This window comes from Gavialis gangeticus, unplaced genomic scaffold, assembly GCF_001723915.1.
Source record: "Gavialis gangeticus isolate Ggan-Ray unplaced genomic scaffold, GavGan_comp1, whole genome shotgun sequence".
NCBI lineage: Eukaryota > Metazoa > Chordata > Crocodylia > Gavialidae > Gavialis > Gavialis gangeticus.
Genome location: NW_017728995.1, coordinates 27310960 through 27327043, shown reverse-complemented (window position 1 = coordinate 27327043; position 16084 = coordinate 27310960). Strand labels below are relative to the sequence as shown.

Here is a 16084-nt window from a genome sequence, read left to right as displayed (position 1 = left end):
TTTCCCTAGCCTCCTCCATCAACACCACAGTTAACACATCTGCTCTGACCAAAGGTATCGTCATCCTGCCTGTGGAGTTCCCCTCTTCCTTCCCCATGCTGAGCAGGGACTATTGGGTGTCTCACGCTCCCGTTGAAAGAATAAGTCTGTTCCTGAGGCTCAGGTTTTAGAACTGGAGAGGGGTTTGACAAATGAGCCAGAGCATGTAATCCAGAGGCCGACAATCTCTTCAAGTCGCAAGCCAGAACATCCCAACTCTGGTCCAGAACAGCTGGGTGGCTTTGGCATCACATCAGTGATGGCAGGGGTTTTCCCTGCTCCCCCTGGACCCATGCAGCTGGGAGCTGCGCCCACGCTGCTGCTGCTTATTCCAATCCCTTGTTCCCTGGCTGAGGTATGAATGCAGCTTCCAGCTGAGGGGGGAGATGTGCCAGGGCTGGGCAGCTAGGAGCTGCATCCACACTGCTGCTGTTTCCAGCTGATCTGGCCTGCAAGTCGTATGTTGTCAACCCCTGGTGTGATCTGCAGAAACAAATAGGTCCAGCTTGATCATACGTTTATAACATACGTGCATGTATCCCCAAGGTGTGAGGGTGGTGGTTTGCTCCAATTCCCAAAGAAGCACTGCCAAGACTCCAAGTGAGTTTTATGAACACAGAATCCGAATTTTGGCTAAAACGGGATTTGGTTCCAAACTTCTCCTTGCCAAAGATCGCTTCCCCACCTCTCCTCGCAGATCCTTGGGATCCTTGCTGAGAAAGCAAAGAGCATTTCACTGTGCAGTGCTTGTCAGCTTGAGATCATGCCAAAACCGGGATGGAATAGGTGCTGGTTTTGAAGCAAAACTGTAACTGCACTTGGACGGTGCATCCTGGGGTATCTGAGCCCCTTTGGAAAGCACTCACTAAAAACCTGTCTGGATCACTGAAATTATTGGGATAAGGGAAACAGCAGCTTCTTTTGCAGAATTGCAATCAGTAACAAGTAGCCATAATGGTTTCATCTCTTACATACATGAAATATAGTAAACCAGTTGGTTATACAATACCAACAGTTACACGTTACTGTATCAGACTTTGGAGGAGAGGTATATAATACAGGAGAATATTAAATACAGCTTGTACACGGTTACAAGTTAGTACAAAAAACATTGCCATTCAGATAACCCAGGTCAAGGTAACCTAGGATTTACTGAGTTTAAACTGAATTTCAATGAGATTTCTCCAAAGCCCCTAAGGGAGTTAGATGGGAATTAGCCAGTGGGGTTTGGACGCTTTGCTTCCTTGGCTGCTTTTTTGTGAACTAGTATTTTAATTTGTTTGGGGAAATGCCCCAGATTTGCTCATGTTTCCAAACATAATTAAATGTTTCAAAATGATGTGTGCCTTTAGGAGCATTAGTTTAATCGGAAATCAATAGATTCATAGAAGTAGGGTCGGAAGGGACCTTGTAGATCTTCTAGTCCAACCCCCTGCCTTGGGCAGGAGAGAAAACTGGGCTCAGATAGGAGGTAGGCTATCAAGTGAGTGCCTGAGTTACTGACACAGTTTAGGCTCTTCAGTCACATAGGTGCTTTCCACTATTTTACCTTTTGTTGGTTCCTATGATGAGGGGAAGGGGCTGCTGTATTTTCTGTAAGGACAAGTTTTCTGCAAGAAGCAGCAGTTGGGATTTGATCCCGTTCTCACTGAGGTCAGTAGGAGTGCAGTTGTTGAGTTGAGGATTGATCTGGATGGATGCAGCTCAAAAGATGTTCCACGGATATTCACAGCAGTCAAAGCAGGGGTTTCCCTTCCAGCGCTCTCTTCCCACAGAGCATCTCTCAGACAGTGCTGGGAATGCTCATGGAAGGAGGACATTTCAAGTGAAGTTCGGACTGGACTTTGCATGTCCCAAGCTCACGAATGCAAGCGTTGGCCTCGGGATCCTGTTTCCAAGGGTTGTTTCCATCCTGTGATAGAACAAGCCTACCGTGACATTCACAGGGGCACCCCACTCACGCCAGACTCCTCCCAAACAACTGATAGATCAAGGACTATTTGCAGAAAGCTTTGCTGAAATTATTTTGAGCTCAGAAAAGATTGAGAAAAGCCCATGCTGGAGGTGGAAAATTTACAGACTGAAAGAGAAAAGCCTCACCGCCAGGCTCAAGACCCTATTTTTCTTGCAGTTGGTATCAAATTGCCCTAAAGAATTGGAAGCATACTATTTCCTGTGCAAAGAAGGAATGAGCCTTTTGAAGGGAGCTATACCAGGCCTGCCAAGGGAGCAAGGGGCATTGCCAGGGAAAAGGTCCTTTCATAGCCTCCCAGCCTCATTTCCACTCTAGCTCCAGAAATGGAAAACTGTTTGCCTTTTTGGATGTGAGTGGGCAGGTGTGATATACAGTGCCATGAACTGATGGAGGAAATGGGAAGGAACAGACACAGGGAAAGAGAGTGGGAAAACAGTATTCTTAGCACTGTTGTATAGAATAACTAACTGGAGGAAATGGTGTGCGAGTTGCAATGAATGATCTATTTTTGGCAAAGTTTTGACTTCAAAAGTCAGAACTTTTCATTCCATCCAGGAAGAGCACACACCAACTGCTGTAACTTCCTTAGCCTGACGAAGGGTTTTTGAACCCAAAAGCTTGCTTAATAATTGTTTTCCAACTATTTAAGTTGGTCTAATAAAAGTTATCGGATTCACCCAAAGAACCTTGTCTGCCTATATCCTTAGACCAACACGGCTACAAGCTGCACCCCTAAAGTCATAACTAGGCCTCCATCCAAGGGAAGATGTTGGTTTCTCGGCTGGAGGAGAAATGAAATGGGCCCTCAATGATTTTTATTGCATAGTTTATTCAATGTAATTCCTTTAAGGAAATGTGACATGCCCCAAAGCAGAAGCTTTGCCCTGTATTGAAATAAAGTTCCAGTCAAGGTATTTTTATCTCTACAACTCATTCAAGGACCACTGCTCCCTTATCTTCACTGCTAATAGATAAGTACAGTACTTTCTCTTGGGCGCATGAAACCAGGATAATTAGCAAAAAATCCATTTGCAAGGGGTACCTACCATCCAGAAATCAAAGGCGCCACCTGTCCTTCAGGCATCTGATCCTAGACCCAGCAGTGCTGAAATTGTTTTTAGAGCCGAGTCTTACCTGCCGCAGCTGCATTTGCGAGGGCCACCTGGTGGAGAAGCAAAGGTGGGACATCTGTGAAAGTGCCTGTTGGAACCAGACACACTCTCTAGGTCTTATTTACTACTGCGACCGTTCAAAGCTGCAACGGGGTGGGGGTGTTTTATTGATGCATATCGCAAACCTGTTTTTCTGGCCTTTTTCTGGAAAATGGATTGGTGGGGAGGGGGTTTAATTGTTTAGTGGCAAGCATTACCCCGAGCCCTTTAGAAGGAACGACTTCATGAATTCCAAGTTGTGTTTCTTATGACCAAGACATTTGCAAACAAGTTTCACCACTACCTCTATTGACAGTCTTGTGCATCTGTGAACTTCACACAGGTCCCCTTGGTCCTGCAGTTAAAGTCAAGAGGCATGAAATAAAGAGTGATCCAACTCCCCTGGGGTTTGAAGGTACAAGTATTGGCGTCATGCATGAAGTTCTTCCCCGTGCACCTTTGGTGTCATCTGTGGACTGCCCATCTCTTCACTTGCATTAAAACCCACGAGGAGCTCCGCATTTAGTGTTTCATGTGTGCTTGTTGTAAACCCAAGTCTGTCACCTCATTGCCTGTTCTCTGTGCTTGTGCTGTGTTTGTGGGGTTTTATGTAGGGAGCAGCCCAAAGTAAGGCTTCAGTTCCTAGCTAGGACCTTTAGGAAGGGGGTAAATTGTAATGTCAGGCTCCAGATCCAGTTCTGGATAGATCCCAACCTCCTCCAGCCTCTGGTTCAAAAGCAGATTCTGGATCCCACCTTTACAGCTCTGGTACTTCTTCAGCTCATCTTTTTCTTAGAGTAGGGGGAGATTAACAGCAGGATTGTATAAAGTGTGTCCAACTGAAAATCCATGTTTGCAGTGGACCTGATTGGCAGTAGTGGGGGGCATGGCACCTCCTTCTGTTTGCTGCCCCCTTCTTGCTCAGTGGCACCTTCACATGAAAGGCGGGGGGAGGGGCAGTCACAGAGCCCCAGGGGCTGTTTGTGGTCTGTTAACTGCAGCTGGGTCACCCCAACCCACTCTCCACTGCGCTGGATGAATGTAGCAGAAAGTACACCCAAACCTTTTGCCCATTAAAAATGCAATGCCTCCTTTTGTTCACGCAGTACTTAAGATTGGTACTTGCTGCAGATTCTTGCATTGGTTAGATGTGGATCTGAAATGGCAAATTCACTAAAAAGTGAATTCAGGGAATGCTCAGTTAATTGCTGTATATACTGGGAACAGCACCTGCTTACATAGCACAGTAGCCCCTCCTAATGCCTAGCTGTAGCAGAACGTGCTCCTTCTTCAGGTAAGCACAGGGAGAAGTCAGCTTGGACACCCGTGCTGCCCTGCAGGCATCTGGGTTGAAAAGGGGGAATTGCTAGTTCACGTGATACTCAGGCCAGTCTTGGCAGAGAAGGAATTTGGCCTGTGGAGGATGGAAAAGACCATCCTAAAGTCAGAAGCAAGGATTAGAGCCCAAATGCCAAGGAGACTTTGCAGTTTCTTCCTCCACAGCAACCTCAGCCCCTAACTCTGCTGGGGAAGCCACCTGGCCATACCGAGTGTCTTTTGGCATGGACGAGCCACGGCTGTTGTCACATCTTGGCTAGCAAATGCTGCTGCTGCCCAAACTCCCCGTTTGTTGCAACTCATCTGGTTCATAAACACACTTTGCTTCTAAAGCCACCCCAAAACTTCCCCGGCAAAAATTGCATTGATCAGAAATGACTTGGTTCGTACCCGGCTAGGAGGAATTATGTAGGAGTTTCATTGAATCATCTTGAGACCATGTGGAGGAGCATGGAAGATATCAAAACTGAACGTTACAAGCTTGAGGATTACTTTAAATGCTTCAAGGGCATTTATGAAGGACGCTGTGGAGGGATAGAAGGCTATACCATTCATCCAGCAATTGTTTTTAGGCCCCATGTGTCATCCATGATCCTCTTTGGTTTGCTTGGTTTGCTCGCTGCACATCTCAAACAGTCTGTTTTCATCTCTTAGTGGACTGTGGATGTGATTCCCTGGTGCTTGTGTTGGTTAAGTGTTTCCCCGGATGATTTTTTTTTCCCAAACAGTTGGAACCAAGGTCCTTTTGTCCATTAAAATGACCAAACACGTGTGTGTCGGTATTAATGTAATGTGCATGGTGGTGTTTCTCTGCTTGGTTTTTTTTTTCCCCCTTCTTAAAAGAATCCAAGTAAGAGACACGATTCTACTTCCTATCACAGATGCTTTTGAGAACACCATATTGGCCCAGACTAAAGGTAATACCAGTTCCACCACAAGGCCAGTACCTAGATCTGCTTCACAGACAGGTAACCAGAATTAACATATTTAAATTCTCAAAGCACATCACTGTCATGTAAATCAGTAGATATTTGTGACTCTGTTAAACTCTCCTGACCTTAAATTAAGTTCTCATTAGCCGCCATTTTTCTTTCTTTAAGTGAGCCATAATTTCCTTTGGAAGGAAAGAAATCCCAAGCCCAAGTAACTTCAGAGTCTAGAAATAATGGACCTAGTACTGATTTGAGGTAGATCAGAGCCTGTTCAAAATAGTGGCTTTGGATTAACTCTGGTGCAATCAGAATTTGGCCTATATTTTACGGCCTGTCTTCTGTATATGTGAATTTATTAGATGTGCCGTCTCTAAAATCTGATTGATGAGATAAAAACTACAAAGGAAGAGGGTAGAGCTATTCTAAGAAAAATGTTTTGCTTGCTGGGAGGTCTTAAATTATTCCTCTAAGTAGCTTGAGCCCTGCCAGTGAATTATAATGACACAAGATTACTAAGGCCTTGTCTATGTGAACAAGTTAATTATTTTCTTGTATAGCCAAAAGTGTGAATTCAAACTGATAGAGTGATACTGGTATGATATTAATAAGGGATATGCAATCTGTGGAGGTATAAACAGGAGACATTTGAATAGATGTAGAGGTTATAATAGCTCTGGGTTTGACATGTCTGGGATACGGTATCAAGTTTGAAGGCATGGAGAAGGAAGTTGCAATGGAGAAGGAAGTTGCAATGGAGAAGGAAGTTGAAAAATTGGACAAAAGAGCCACAAGAATGATTAAAGGATTGGAAATCATGCCCTGTAGTGACTCAAGAAACTCAATCTGGTTAGTTTACTGCAAAGGAGGTCATGGGGACGACTCGGTCACGGTCTCTGCACAGTGAGCAGAAGGCTTCTCATTCTGATAGTCAAAGGTTGATGGGGCCCAATCTCTGGAAGTCAAACCTAGACAAAATTGAGCTAGAAGCAAAGCGCTCATTTTTAGCATGGGGGGCAATTCTAAAAGATGTGCTTCACATGCAGTCATTGAACTCAAAGCTGGAATCAGTTCGAGGAAACCCTCTGGTTTCTGAGATGCGGAAGGTAAGTTTAGATCAGCAGTTCTCAACCTTACTAGATTCAAGTCACCCTGCAGAAAATGCCAGCTCTTCATTTTCCCTCCTTTTTGACTACAGAAAAATACTGAAGCAATTCTTCTGTTGCAAAGAACTCAGAAAGACCACAACAGGTCAGGATGTTTTCAACATTGTGGATTCCTAGTTGAAATCTCTGTGTTTAGCTTGGGATTAAATTTGCGCACCTAACAGTGCTAACATTGAGCAACACCCCACAGCACCTGGGAGAGGAATTCAAGGCACCCCGGATTGCCTTGGCACCCTGATTGGGAATCACTGGTATAGGCAGTTACGATGGTCCCCATTTATTCATAAAATCAGTGACTCTGTTTTAGATTGCAATGTCTATTTTAAACTGACTTTGCATTTCTCCCAGGAGAAGGTCGTATGTCCTGAGATCTTACACAGGTACAAGTTCATTGTCACACTTTAATTACCTGTGAATGATGTGAGATACTCACTATTATCTCACATTTCCTGGCACAATTGTGGTTCATTCCTGTAAATTACTGTTCATTCAGGGGAGAAGTGATGTGTGGAGGTGGCTGTGCCATGCTGCTTTTGTCCCAGGTTTTGACTTGGATCAGTCGGAGCTCCCTCAGATGTGACCTCTGTGTTTAGTCTTTGTGAAGCATCACCTGGTACCCTTGTTCCAACGTACGAGCGGCTTCTTTTGGTTTTGGTTACGTCACCAGGGAAGGAGCATAAACTCAATCCAAATAAGCCACGGTTATACTGGAACAACAGTGTCCACACAGTGCACGGATGTGTGTGTTGTGCTGGTGTGACTATACCTGTCTAACGACATCAGTCAAACTGGAAATCTTTTCCCATATAAATAAGGCCCTCAATCTGCTGCATCTTCCTGAACAGTACCAGATTAACCAGCCCCTCTTTAAAACATCTGCCTAATGCTGATTTTCCATCAGTCCAAAGCAGCTTTTGCTGAGAAAGGGGCACGCACAGTGAGGTTGCATGTAACTATTGTGTGTGAGCACAGATCTGGCTTTGTGCCTTATGGCTGTCACGCTGCTGGCTTGTGTCTGATGGCAGCAGTGACTCACCGGCTGCAAACAAAAGTTCAGCTCCACTTCTGAGCTCCCTGCCCTACTTTTCATCTGCCCGAATGAGGCCGGTATCTAGCCCAGGGGTGGGCAATTATTTTGGGCAGAGGGCCGCTTACTGAGTTTTTGCAAGCCATCGAGGGCCATATGACAGGCAGCCAGGGGCAGATAAATATTAATTTTCTAAGTTGTGGGGAGGCCCTGTGGGCCGGATAGAATGGCCTGGCAGGCCGCATCTGAGTCGCATTTTGCCCACCCCTGTTCTAGCCCCTATCCAGGTGCGTAAAGGGAGTAGGTGCAAGGAGCTTCGATCTGCCCACTGGTGTTTGTCCAGTGGCACTCAGCAATAAAAGGACTCCAACCACAAGCATGGGCAAGAGCACTGCCATGCTTTCCAGCATGGAAGGAAAGCTACGCATTAATTGCCTTCAGTAGATTCAACGAAACAAAAAGTGAGCTTGGATTCAAATGAACACATTCAATAGATATCTCGCATCCATGTTGTGCCTGGGCCAGGTCTTCCCGAGGGATAGTATCCCTGCTTTCTCCTAGTCGACCTATTGTCCTCGCCCGTGCAGAAGAAGCAGGTAGATGCCATCTCCCGGTTCCACAGGAGGAACAGGAAGTACATGGTGCTGTCTCCAAAAGTGGATTTGCCAGGCTGGCATGTACCAGGGAGGAATTTTGGAGGACTTCCTCAAATATGAATGAACATGGTCTTATGATGGTCTCATGCACGATCTGGAACCTGCCTATCTCATTTGGCCCCTAGTGTATTTCTTGCTTTGGGCAGGTCGAGAGCACCCAACCTCACCCAATCAGCGGCAGTTCCTTGTTTCTGTTTCCACAGATGCAGGTGGATGAAAAGCAGTGAGACAAAGAAAAAATTCTTTGAATCCCCAGAAAGTTGCATTCAGTTCAGGGGCGAGGTTGGGACAAAGGCTGAGGGATAGGGTCAGCTCTGTCCGAAGGAGTGCTCTCATTACGGTCAGTTCTGTGAAGAGAAGGCTGAACTTGGGCCATCTGTATCGAGAGGCACTGCACATCATTCTTTGGCTTGAGATGCATCTCCCTTTGCCCTGCAGCAAGTTATGTGGGAGGTAACTTCTTGGTCACTTCATTAACTACTTGGTTAATGAAAGAAAAATGCTCATGTGTTCCACGTGACCTCGCACTTCCCCGGTTGAATATCTTGCATATGGCACTAGAAGGCATCAGTATCTTATGCAGAAACTGGAAGGCAGTAACATCACTCAGCTGTGTGTCATGTCATACACGCTGCTAATGTTCAGAGAGATGCTTTTCTATGGGAGCTAGTTAGTCGGCTGCTTTTTCAGAGCAGGAGGCCCTGGCTGGGCCTGAATGGTGCACAGTGATGATACTCAACCTAGCTTCTCATGGACTTGCTCCTGAACTGGAAGCAGCATGGCCACATTCACATGACACTGCACCCAGGCTAATTAATTTGGCTTCTCTGTGCCATGTAAACCCACCCTCTGGGTCCGGTTCTCACCGAGGCTGGGGCTGATGGCGGTGCAATCCTGCGTGGGTGAAGAGTTCTTACTATATATTTCTGTATTGCTAGCATGATGTGACAGTGTATTGCTGCTATACAGCAACAAGAGGAGCCAACCTGTTGATCTTGCCATCTATCTACCATGAGCCAGCTCTACTGATCCGACAAAGGAGTGCTCCCATGGGAATGGCAATCAGTCCTTCTCTTCCTGCACCCTCAGTTGTGTTTGTCTAGGCACTGTGTTTGCACCCAAAGACCTGTGCCTCCTTTCACTCTGATTCTTCTTTTTCCTCTTTGCCAACTAATTCTGCTTTAGGTGGTTACCAGTTTTTTGAAGCAGTTTGTGCATAAGGTCACCTGGAAGTGGGCTGGAAAGGACTGCGCTTCAACAGGTTTTGGACTTGGGAACTACAGATGTATAACCTGATGTGACCTGAAAGCTGGAAAACACACACATTGAGCTTGCCTTTCTGAACAGGCTCCAGCTAGTCCCCTCCACTAAGTCATCGTTTGTTGTAACTCTTTCTGCTGAAATATGCCTTGTCCCTTCTGTTCTGTAGTCACTGAAGTGAATTTTGAAATAATGCTGGAAAAAGATACAGTGCAGGGGAGTTGGGGAGGGAAATGTCTGAATATGTTTGACTTCTCTAATTCCTCATGGAAAGTGGTCAAAGCTTGTTGTTTAATGTTCTTCCCCCAGGTTGGCCCAGCAGACAGATGCCGTCACTAGACACATTCGAGGATTTTGAAGCTATCCCCTCCAGCACTGATGAGCTCTCTAACTCTTCTGACATGGAGGAAGAGACCAACGCTAACAATGTAATTCCTTTTCACAACATACACTGCACCTTTCTCCTTGCTTCCTAATATAAGGTCAGGGCTGAGTTTGGATCCGTGTTTTCCCCAAATTCAGGGGTGTTTTGGTTTGGAGATTTGATTTAGTTCTAGGTCAATGGCATAATTCAAAATTGGAATGGTGTCCAAGTTCCCTTGAAGTTATGGGAGGTTTAGATTCATGATGGATAGTTGAGGCCATCTCTAGAGATAACTATCCGTGGATATATAATGCACAGTGCTGTCCCGAGTGTGCTGCTGACTTGTAGCAGCATCTCACAGCCTCGGAGCTACCAGAGCTCTGTGAACAAACTGACCTGCCTGGACATTGCTCTTGGATTCGCTGTCTTCTTCTCTAGGTTTTTCTGATGACTGGGATCAATGAAAGCCTCCCTCGTGTCACTTATGAAGATATAGAAGCAGAAAGAAATCAGCCTAGCCCCCTTTCGTGTACTCTTCAGCCGTTTCTAAATTCCCATAAGTCAGAAGCATCTAAAAACCAACATTTTTTATTTTCCTTTTCTTCAAAGAAAGAAGTCAGCTCCCTGATCTGAACAAAACTGAGTCTTTAATCTGCCACCCATGTTTCAGACACTTTCCGTTTCATTGAGTAGTGCATGTTCTTTGCCCCACTCTAAAAGCCTGTAAGCAAAGGGGCTGGGGTGTTGTTTCCATGCTTGCTTATGCCAGTTTTTGTGCTAGCCCATCAATGAGACTTTCTCCTGATTTACACCATCATTGCCAGGGAAGGATTCAAGCCCAGGGTTGGAGAGAGATGCTTTTTAACAACAGCACAGCTGAATTACTTCATTTTGGATTGTTAAGCAGCATCTGGTCACATCTGCAGTGTCTGGAAACTTCACATAAGAAAATAAGTCAGTTCAAGCACGTGGGACCACTCGGACGGGAAGCACAAACTGAGTGGTGGCTGATCTCTTCTTTCCAGAGGTCTGACTTGCCCACAGACATCTGCATGTGACTAGCCTTTGGCACTGGCCGAAACAAAAAGAATAGGAAGTAATAGCAAGCCTTGTAGAGGACATTTCTCAGTGCCTAATGTAGTCTGTTGCCCACGAAGTTCCTCTGTCCAGCATCTCCTTCCTTCACAGTAACGGCATGTCTGGCGCACTGTTTCATTCATTACAGGTGTCCAACCTCTTTCGGGTAGAAGGCAGCTTTGAAACCTGTTTTCCAGAGTCTCTTGCTCTAGAGGATGGAGATTTAGTGCAGTTTGTACAGGAGGGAGAAAACGGACAATGGTAAGTACAGCAGAGAGCTGAGCTGATAGTGCAGCTCCTTGAGAGGCGCCGTGTCGTGATCACACCCTCCAGAGTCTACGATAGACCCCCGATGACTTACAGAGCCGTGCTGGGGCTGGGGGAGCGCTTGGGTGGGCTTGGCACCACTCCAGCAACATTTCTCCCTTTACAGCTTGACCATAGCTGGGTTTCTAGTAGGGCTGTGCAAGGCTTCGGACCGTGCTTTGGATCCAGAGACGCTTTGGACACATCGGCATCTGAAGTAGTAGGTCCAGATCGAAGCGCTGGCTTTGTTAGGCTTTCTGAAGCAGTTCGGAGCTTCCAGAGCGCTTTGGGAAAGCTTCAGAGCTGCTTCGGAGATCTGGCCATAGGTTATAATAGGGAACCAATGAAATATCTATAACTTTGTTGTTTTTTGTCTGATTTGGATGGATCTTGCAGGGACGGTAGCCCCTGATGAAGCCACAGAGCCTGCCAGGTTTCAAGGTGATAGGTGCAGGGGTTTGGGGGGAACTGCCCCTCAAGCTGCTGACAGACAAAACTCATGCCATGGGTGACACTGTGTGTGTTAAGGTGCAGTGGGGTGACAGCCCCTGCTCAGGCCATGACACCTGCCAGCTGTGGAGGAGATCGGTGCAGGGGGAGTCTGGGGCCCTGCACCCCTAGCTGCTGACAGACAAAACTCGAGCCATGGGTGCTTGTGGGACTGACTGTGTCTGTCTTGGGGCAGTTGCTTATCTGTATTGATTCTTTCCTCTCCTTAGTCTGTGGTTTTGTAGGTGTTAATCATTGCTAATTAACTAATTATCTAGTAGCTACTAGCACGGGCGTGAACAAAATGTGGCCCGGGGGCTGGATGTGGCCCGCTAGGCCATTCTATCCAGCCCGCGGGGCCCCTAAAAAATTTAGAAAATTAATATTTACCTGCCCCAGGCTGCTTGTCATGAGGCCCTTGATGGCTTGCCAAAACTCAGTAAGTGGCCCTCCACCCTAAATAATTGCTGGCCCCTGTACTGTGTATTGAGGTGGTCCCTGAGTGAATCATGATTGATTGGTAACTGGCAACACAGTAGCTTAGCAGCCAGGCCTGCAGTAGTTTCACCCCCCTCCCACCCTGCTGTGCCCCAAGACAGACACAGTGGCACAAGCACCCATGGCATGAGTTTTGTCTGTCAGCAGCTAGGGGTGCAGGGCCCCAGACCCCCCACACCGATCTCCTCCACAGCTGGCAGGGGTCACAGCAGGGGCCACCACCCCTTCAGCTGTCACCCCGCTGCGCCTTAGCACACCCAGGGTCACCCATGGCATGAGTTTTGCTTGTCCGCAGCTTGAGGGGCAGTTCCCCCCAAAACCCCTGCACCGATCTTCTTGAAACTGGGCAGGTTCGTGACCTGAGCAGGGGCCACCACCCCTGCAGTTTTTACCCCCCTGTGGTGTAACACACAGCCGTGACATGAGTTTTGCTTTCAAGAATTTGGGGTGCAGTTCCCCCCCGAACCCCTACACCGATCTTCTTTAAACTTGGCAGGCTTCATGCACTCAGCAGAGGCTACCATTCCTACAAGTTTCACCCAAATTGGACAAAAACTAACAAAGTTATAGATATTTCATTGATCCCCCATTTTACCCTATGGCCGGGTCTCCAAGGGGCCGGATCAAAGTGGGAACCCGGTCCAGAGCTCTGGATCGGATCGCTGCCATCCGAAGCGGCCATATCCAAAGCTGGATTGAATAGCTGCCTACTCTCACAGGCCTAGTTTGTAGCCCTCTCCTGTGCATTTCCATGAAAAATGGGCCAGTGCAAAGGAGGTGGATGGGAAATGCACTGACCTGCTCTCTCTGCATTTCAGGCTAGTCAAGAAGCTGGTGTCTGAGAAAAGTGACTGGGTTCCTTCCAGCGTGTTACAGCCAGCCAACGGGCATAGTAACAACTTGCTTAGGAACAGCAATGCAGGTAATAAAGGTAGTGTCTGCCAACATCGGGAAAGCTCCTGGACTTTCTTATTATTTTTGCTTTAGAAAGCATACACTGGTGCCTGCTAAAACAAACGCACTTCAGATATGTATTCAGTTCAGCGGCCTCACTAGACGTAGCTGTTGAACGCAGATCAGGGCCTCCGTGGGCATCAGGGTTCAGTCCCATAGTCACTGGTCTGTGGTTCAGACTTGAATTTGAGGACGGCAACGTCTTTTGAGCTACTGTTGCAGATCAGGCACTCGCACAATTGCAGATCAGGCACTTGCACAATTGTTTCCACCATCTTGGGTTGATGGTGCTTGATGATGTGCTGATCTTATGAGATTTCACTGAAACCAGATGTCAAACCAGTTTTTTTCCCCAGCTTTAATTCTGGCCCCAAATCTTAAGGGAGTGGTTAGGTTTGGAGAGTTGAATCTAAACCCCTCTGCAGATCAAGGTGATTACAGATTGGACCCCTCTTTAAAATGAATGAGCCAAACCCACTGACACAGGCGTGACTCATTGTGGAAAGAGAGAAGCTTGGGATGATTCATTTTACCTCCCATCTAAAAGAGAGAGGTGCTGTTTAATTTTTTTTTGGGGGGGGGGGGGAGGAGGTTGACAAAACTTTGTTTTTTCTTTGAGGATTTACCAGGGTTTAAAAACCCCTTTTGAAAATAAACAGAAATTCCTTGCTGCAGCTTAAGAAAAATATGGCAGTGACTGTGGCCTGCCAGCAGATCTGTGCTTCATCTGGATCAGTACTTTGATGTTGATCCCATTGACAGTTGGCTGAGGGACCCCTCCATCCTGACTAGTGATTAACATATGGCATGGGAATGGAGATTAGGCATTTTTTAAAATTTTACTGCTGGGTGCTCTGGGATACTAATATCAAACCTCAAAATTGTAGCATAAAAGCCCTTGAGATTTCAATATAACGACACTCTCCATGCATTTGTTTTTCAGAAGCATACAATGATGCCTGCAACACGACCTCCGCAGAATCAGCAATGAAGGAAAGTGAGGTGGCCAGGAGCTTAACAGCAGAGCAGAGGGCTGGAAGTTGAGTCACAGGGCTGTGACCTCCTCAGGACTCCAGGCTCTTGTTTGTTGGTTAGGGGTGGATGCTGGACCAAGTTGCCTTTCTCACCAGCTCTGAGCTTCAGAGTTTCTTCCATCTTCATCAGCATGAACAGAAGAGAACTGCTGGGTCCAGCTGACAAGCTGAAAGACTTGAAGAAGCACTAGACATTAAAAAAAAAAAGCATCAGAACCATCTTCAGTATTAAACAGGAACTGATAAATGCTTCTCGCATTGGTTAGCAAACTGTTCGAGAGGATGTGGCCTAAATTAGGTCGACAGCAGAATGAAAAGCTACTATGCACCCACCTTTTGGCAACCTTGCTTGGGTTCTTTCCAAAGGATGGATCTGTGGTCACCAGTTCCTGCTCCACTGGGGAATCGCCTGGCATTTTTCCATTTGTCTGGCTCTGCTGCTGTGCCTTTCCCTGACTCCCTTCATTCCAGAAGATAGACCATGAAAATATCCAGTCATTCCTAATGGATCATCAGGAGCAAGAACCTAACATTTGCAGGGAAGTGGTGGTGGAAAAACTCATGCCAACTCAAGACTATCAGTGAAGCTGAGCCCCGCCATGGCGTGACTGCTTTGACAGTGGTGCAGTGAACGATCTTCTGTTTACAGGATCTGTGGATGACGCAGGTTGGCAACTTCTGGCCAAAAGATGGAGTTTCAAGGTTTAAGTGGCAAACAAAGGCATGTGATGATGACTGTGCTGAAGGACCAGCTGAGCTCTTCTTACAGTATAAACAGATTCCTTCCCTCTACCGTGGTTGCTGGATCACATCCCTCTGCATTTGGTGCTGATAATTTCATAGAGCAGCATTTAAAGTTACCCATTTGAGTACACTGCATGCTTGCACTTCCATTGTGTGCTGGGCTATGGAGTAGGTACAGTTCATTCCCATATCGTATCCAAATATACTTAAGCATTTGCTAATAGGCTGGTGAGTGTTAGAAACACTGATGAGTGGATAAAGTGTTATTGTTAATTGCTTCTTTCCAGGACATTTTTATTAAGGACTGTACCAAATCTCGGTCACATTAGGATGAATGTAGACCTTTCACAGATGTTAGTAATTCCTGTACAAGCCATTAGCTAATTCAGAGCAAGTCTGAAGGCATGTGCATGGAGGTATTTTGATGCTAAACTGGAGTTTTCAAGCCCACAAAGCTGCTAGTCCCTTACGTGTTGCAAAACTAAATACTGATCTAGGACTGTGCATAGAAGAAAAGACCAGTCTGGAAGAAATGACCCTGGAGAGCTCAAAAGTCAGGGATTAGTTTTCCCCACTGGAGACTGTTTCCATTTCTCTCCCTCCCCGATGACTAATGATGCTTTATGTAAATAATAGGCAAAAATGGAAAAAAAGCTAAACCAGAAACACTATGAATTGCACCATTAGGCAGAATAATAGCTTGAAATAATCATGCTTTTGAAGTCACCACTGTTGCACTGAGATGCAATGTGAGCTCATTTAGTGCTGGTAATAGATTTCATTTACCTTTCAAGGATAGTTGGGGCCAAAAACCGCCCTCAGGAACATACAAAAGTCCTGCTAAATCCCCCAGAGCAGGGGTGTTGAACTCATGTGCCGTATAAGCCAGATGATGGGCATCCCTGGGCTGGTCTGTGGGCCAGACTGGGACCGACCCTCCATGGAGCAGTCACAGTGCTGGGTCCAGCCCACGCACCACACACAGCGCATACCATGGCATGAGGCATGTCTGCAGCACCCGGTCTGGCTGGTCTGGGGCGCCTGTGCCCGAGCCCCCCTGTGCTGTGTGTAGCACTG

The 16084-nt window shown here is 46.5% G+C and overlaps 1 protein-coding gene across 1 annotated transcript in view; it reads left to right on the top strand.

The window, feature by feature from the left end:
• The window catches only part of MCF2L2 (MCF.2 cell line derived transforming sequence-like 2), a 307244-nt gene extending 291216 nt beyond the window's left edge, over window positions 1–16028 (top strand). The window contains 7 exon segments of the mRNA XM_019503361.1: window positions 1–54; window positions 3509–3580; window positions 5385–5471; window positions 9851–9969; window positions 11131–11243; window positions 13094–13197; window positions 14173–16028. Coding sequence (XP_019358906.1) covers window positions 1–54; window positions 3509–3580; window positions 5385–5471; window positions 9851–9969; window positions 11131–11243; window positions 13094–13197; window positions 14173–14273 — 650 coding nt within the window. The 3' untranslated portion in view covers window positions 14274–16028.
• The last annotated feature ends 56 nt before the right edge of the window (window positions 16029–16084 follow it).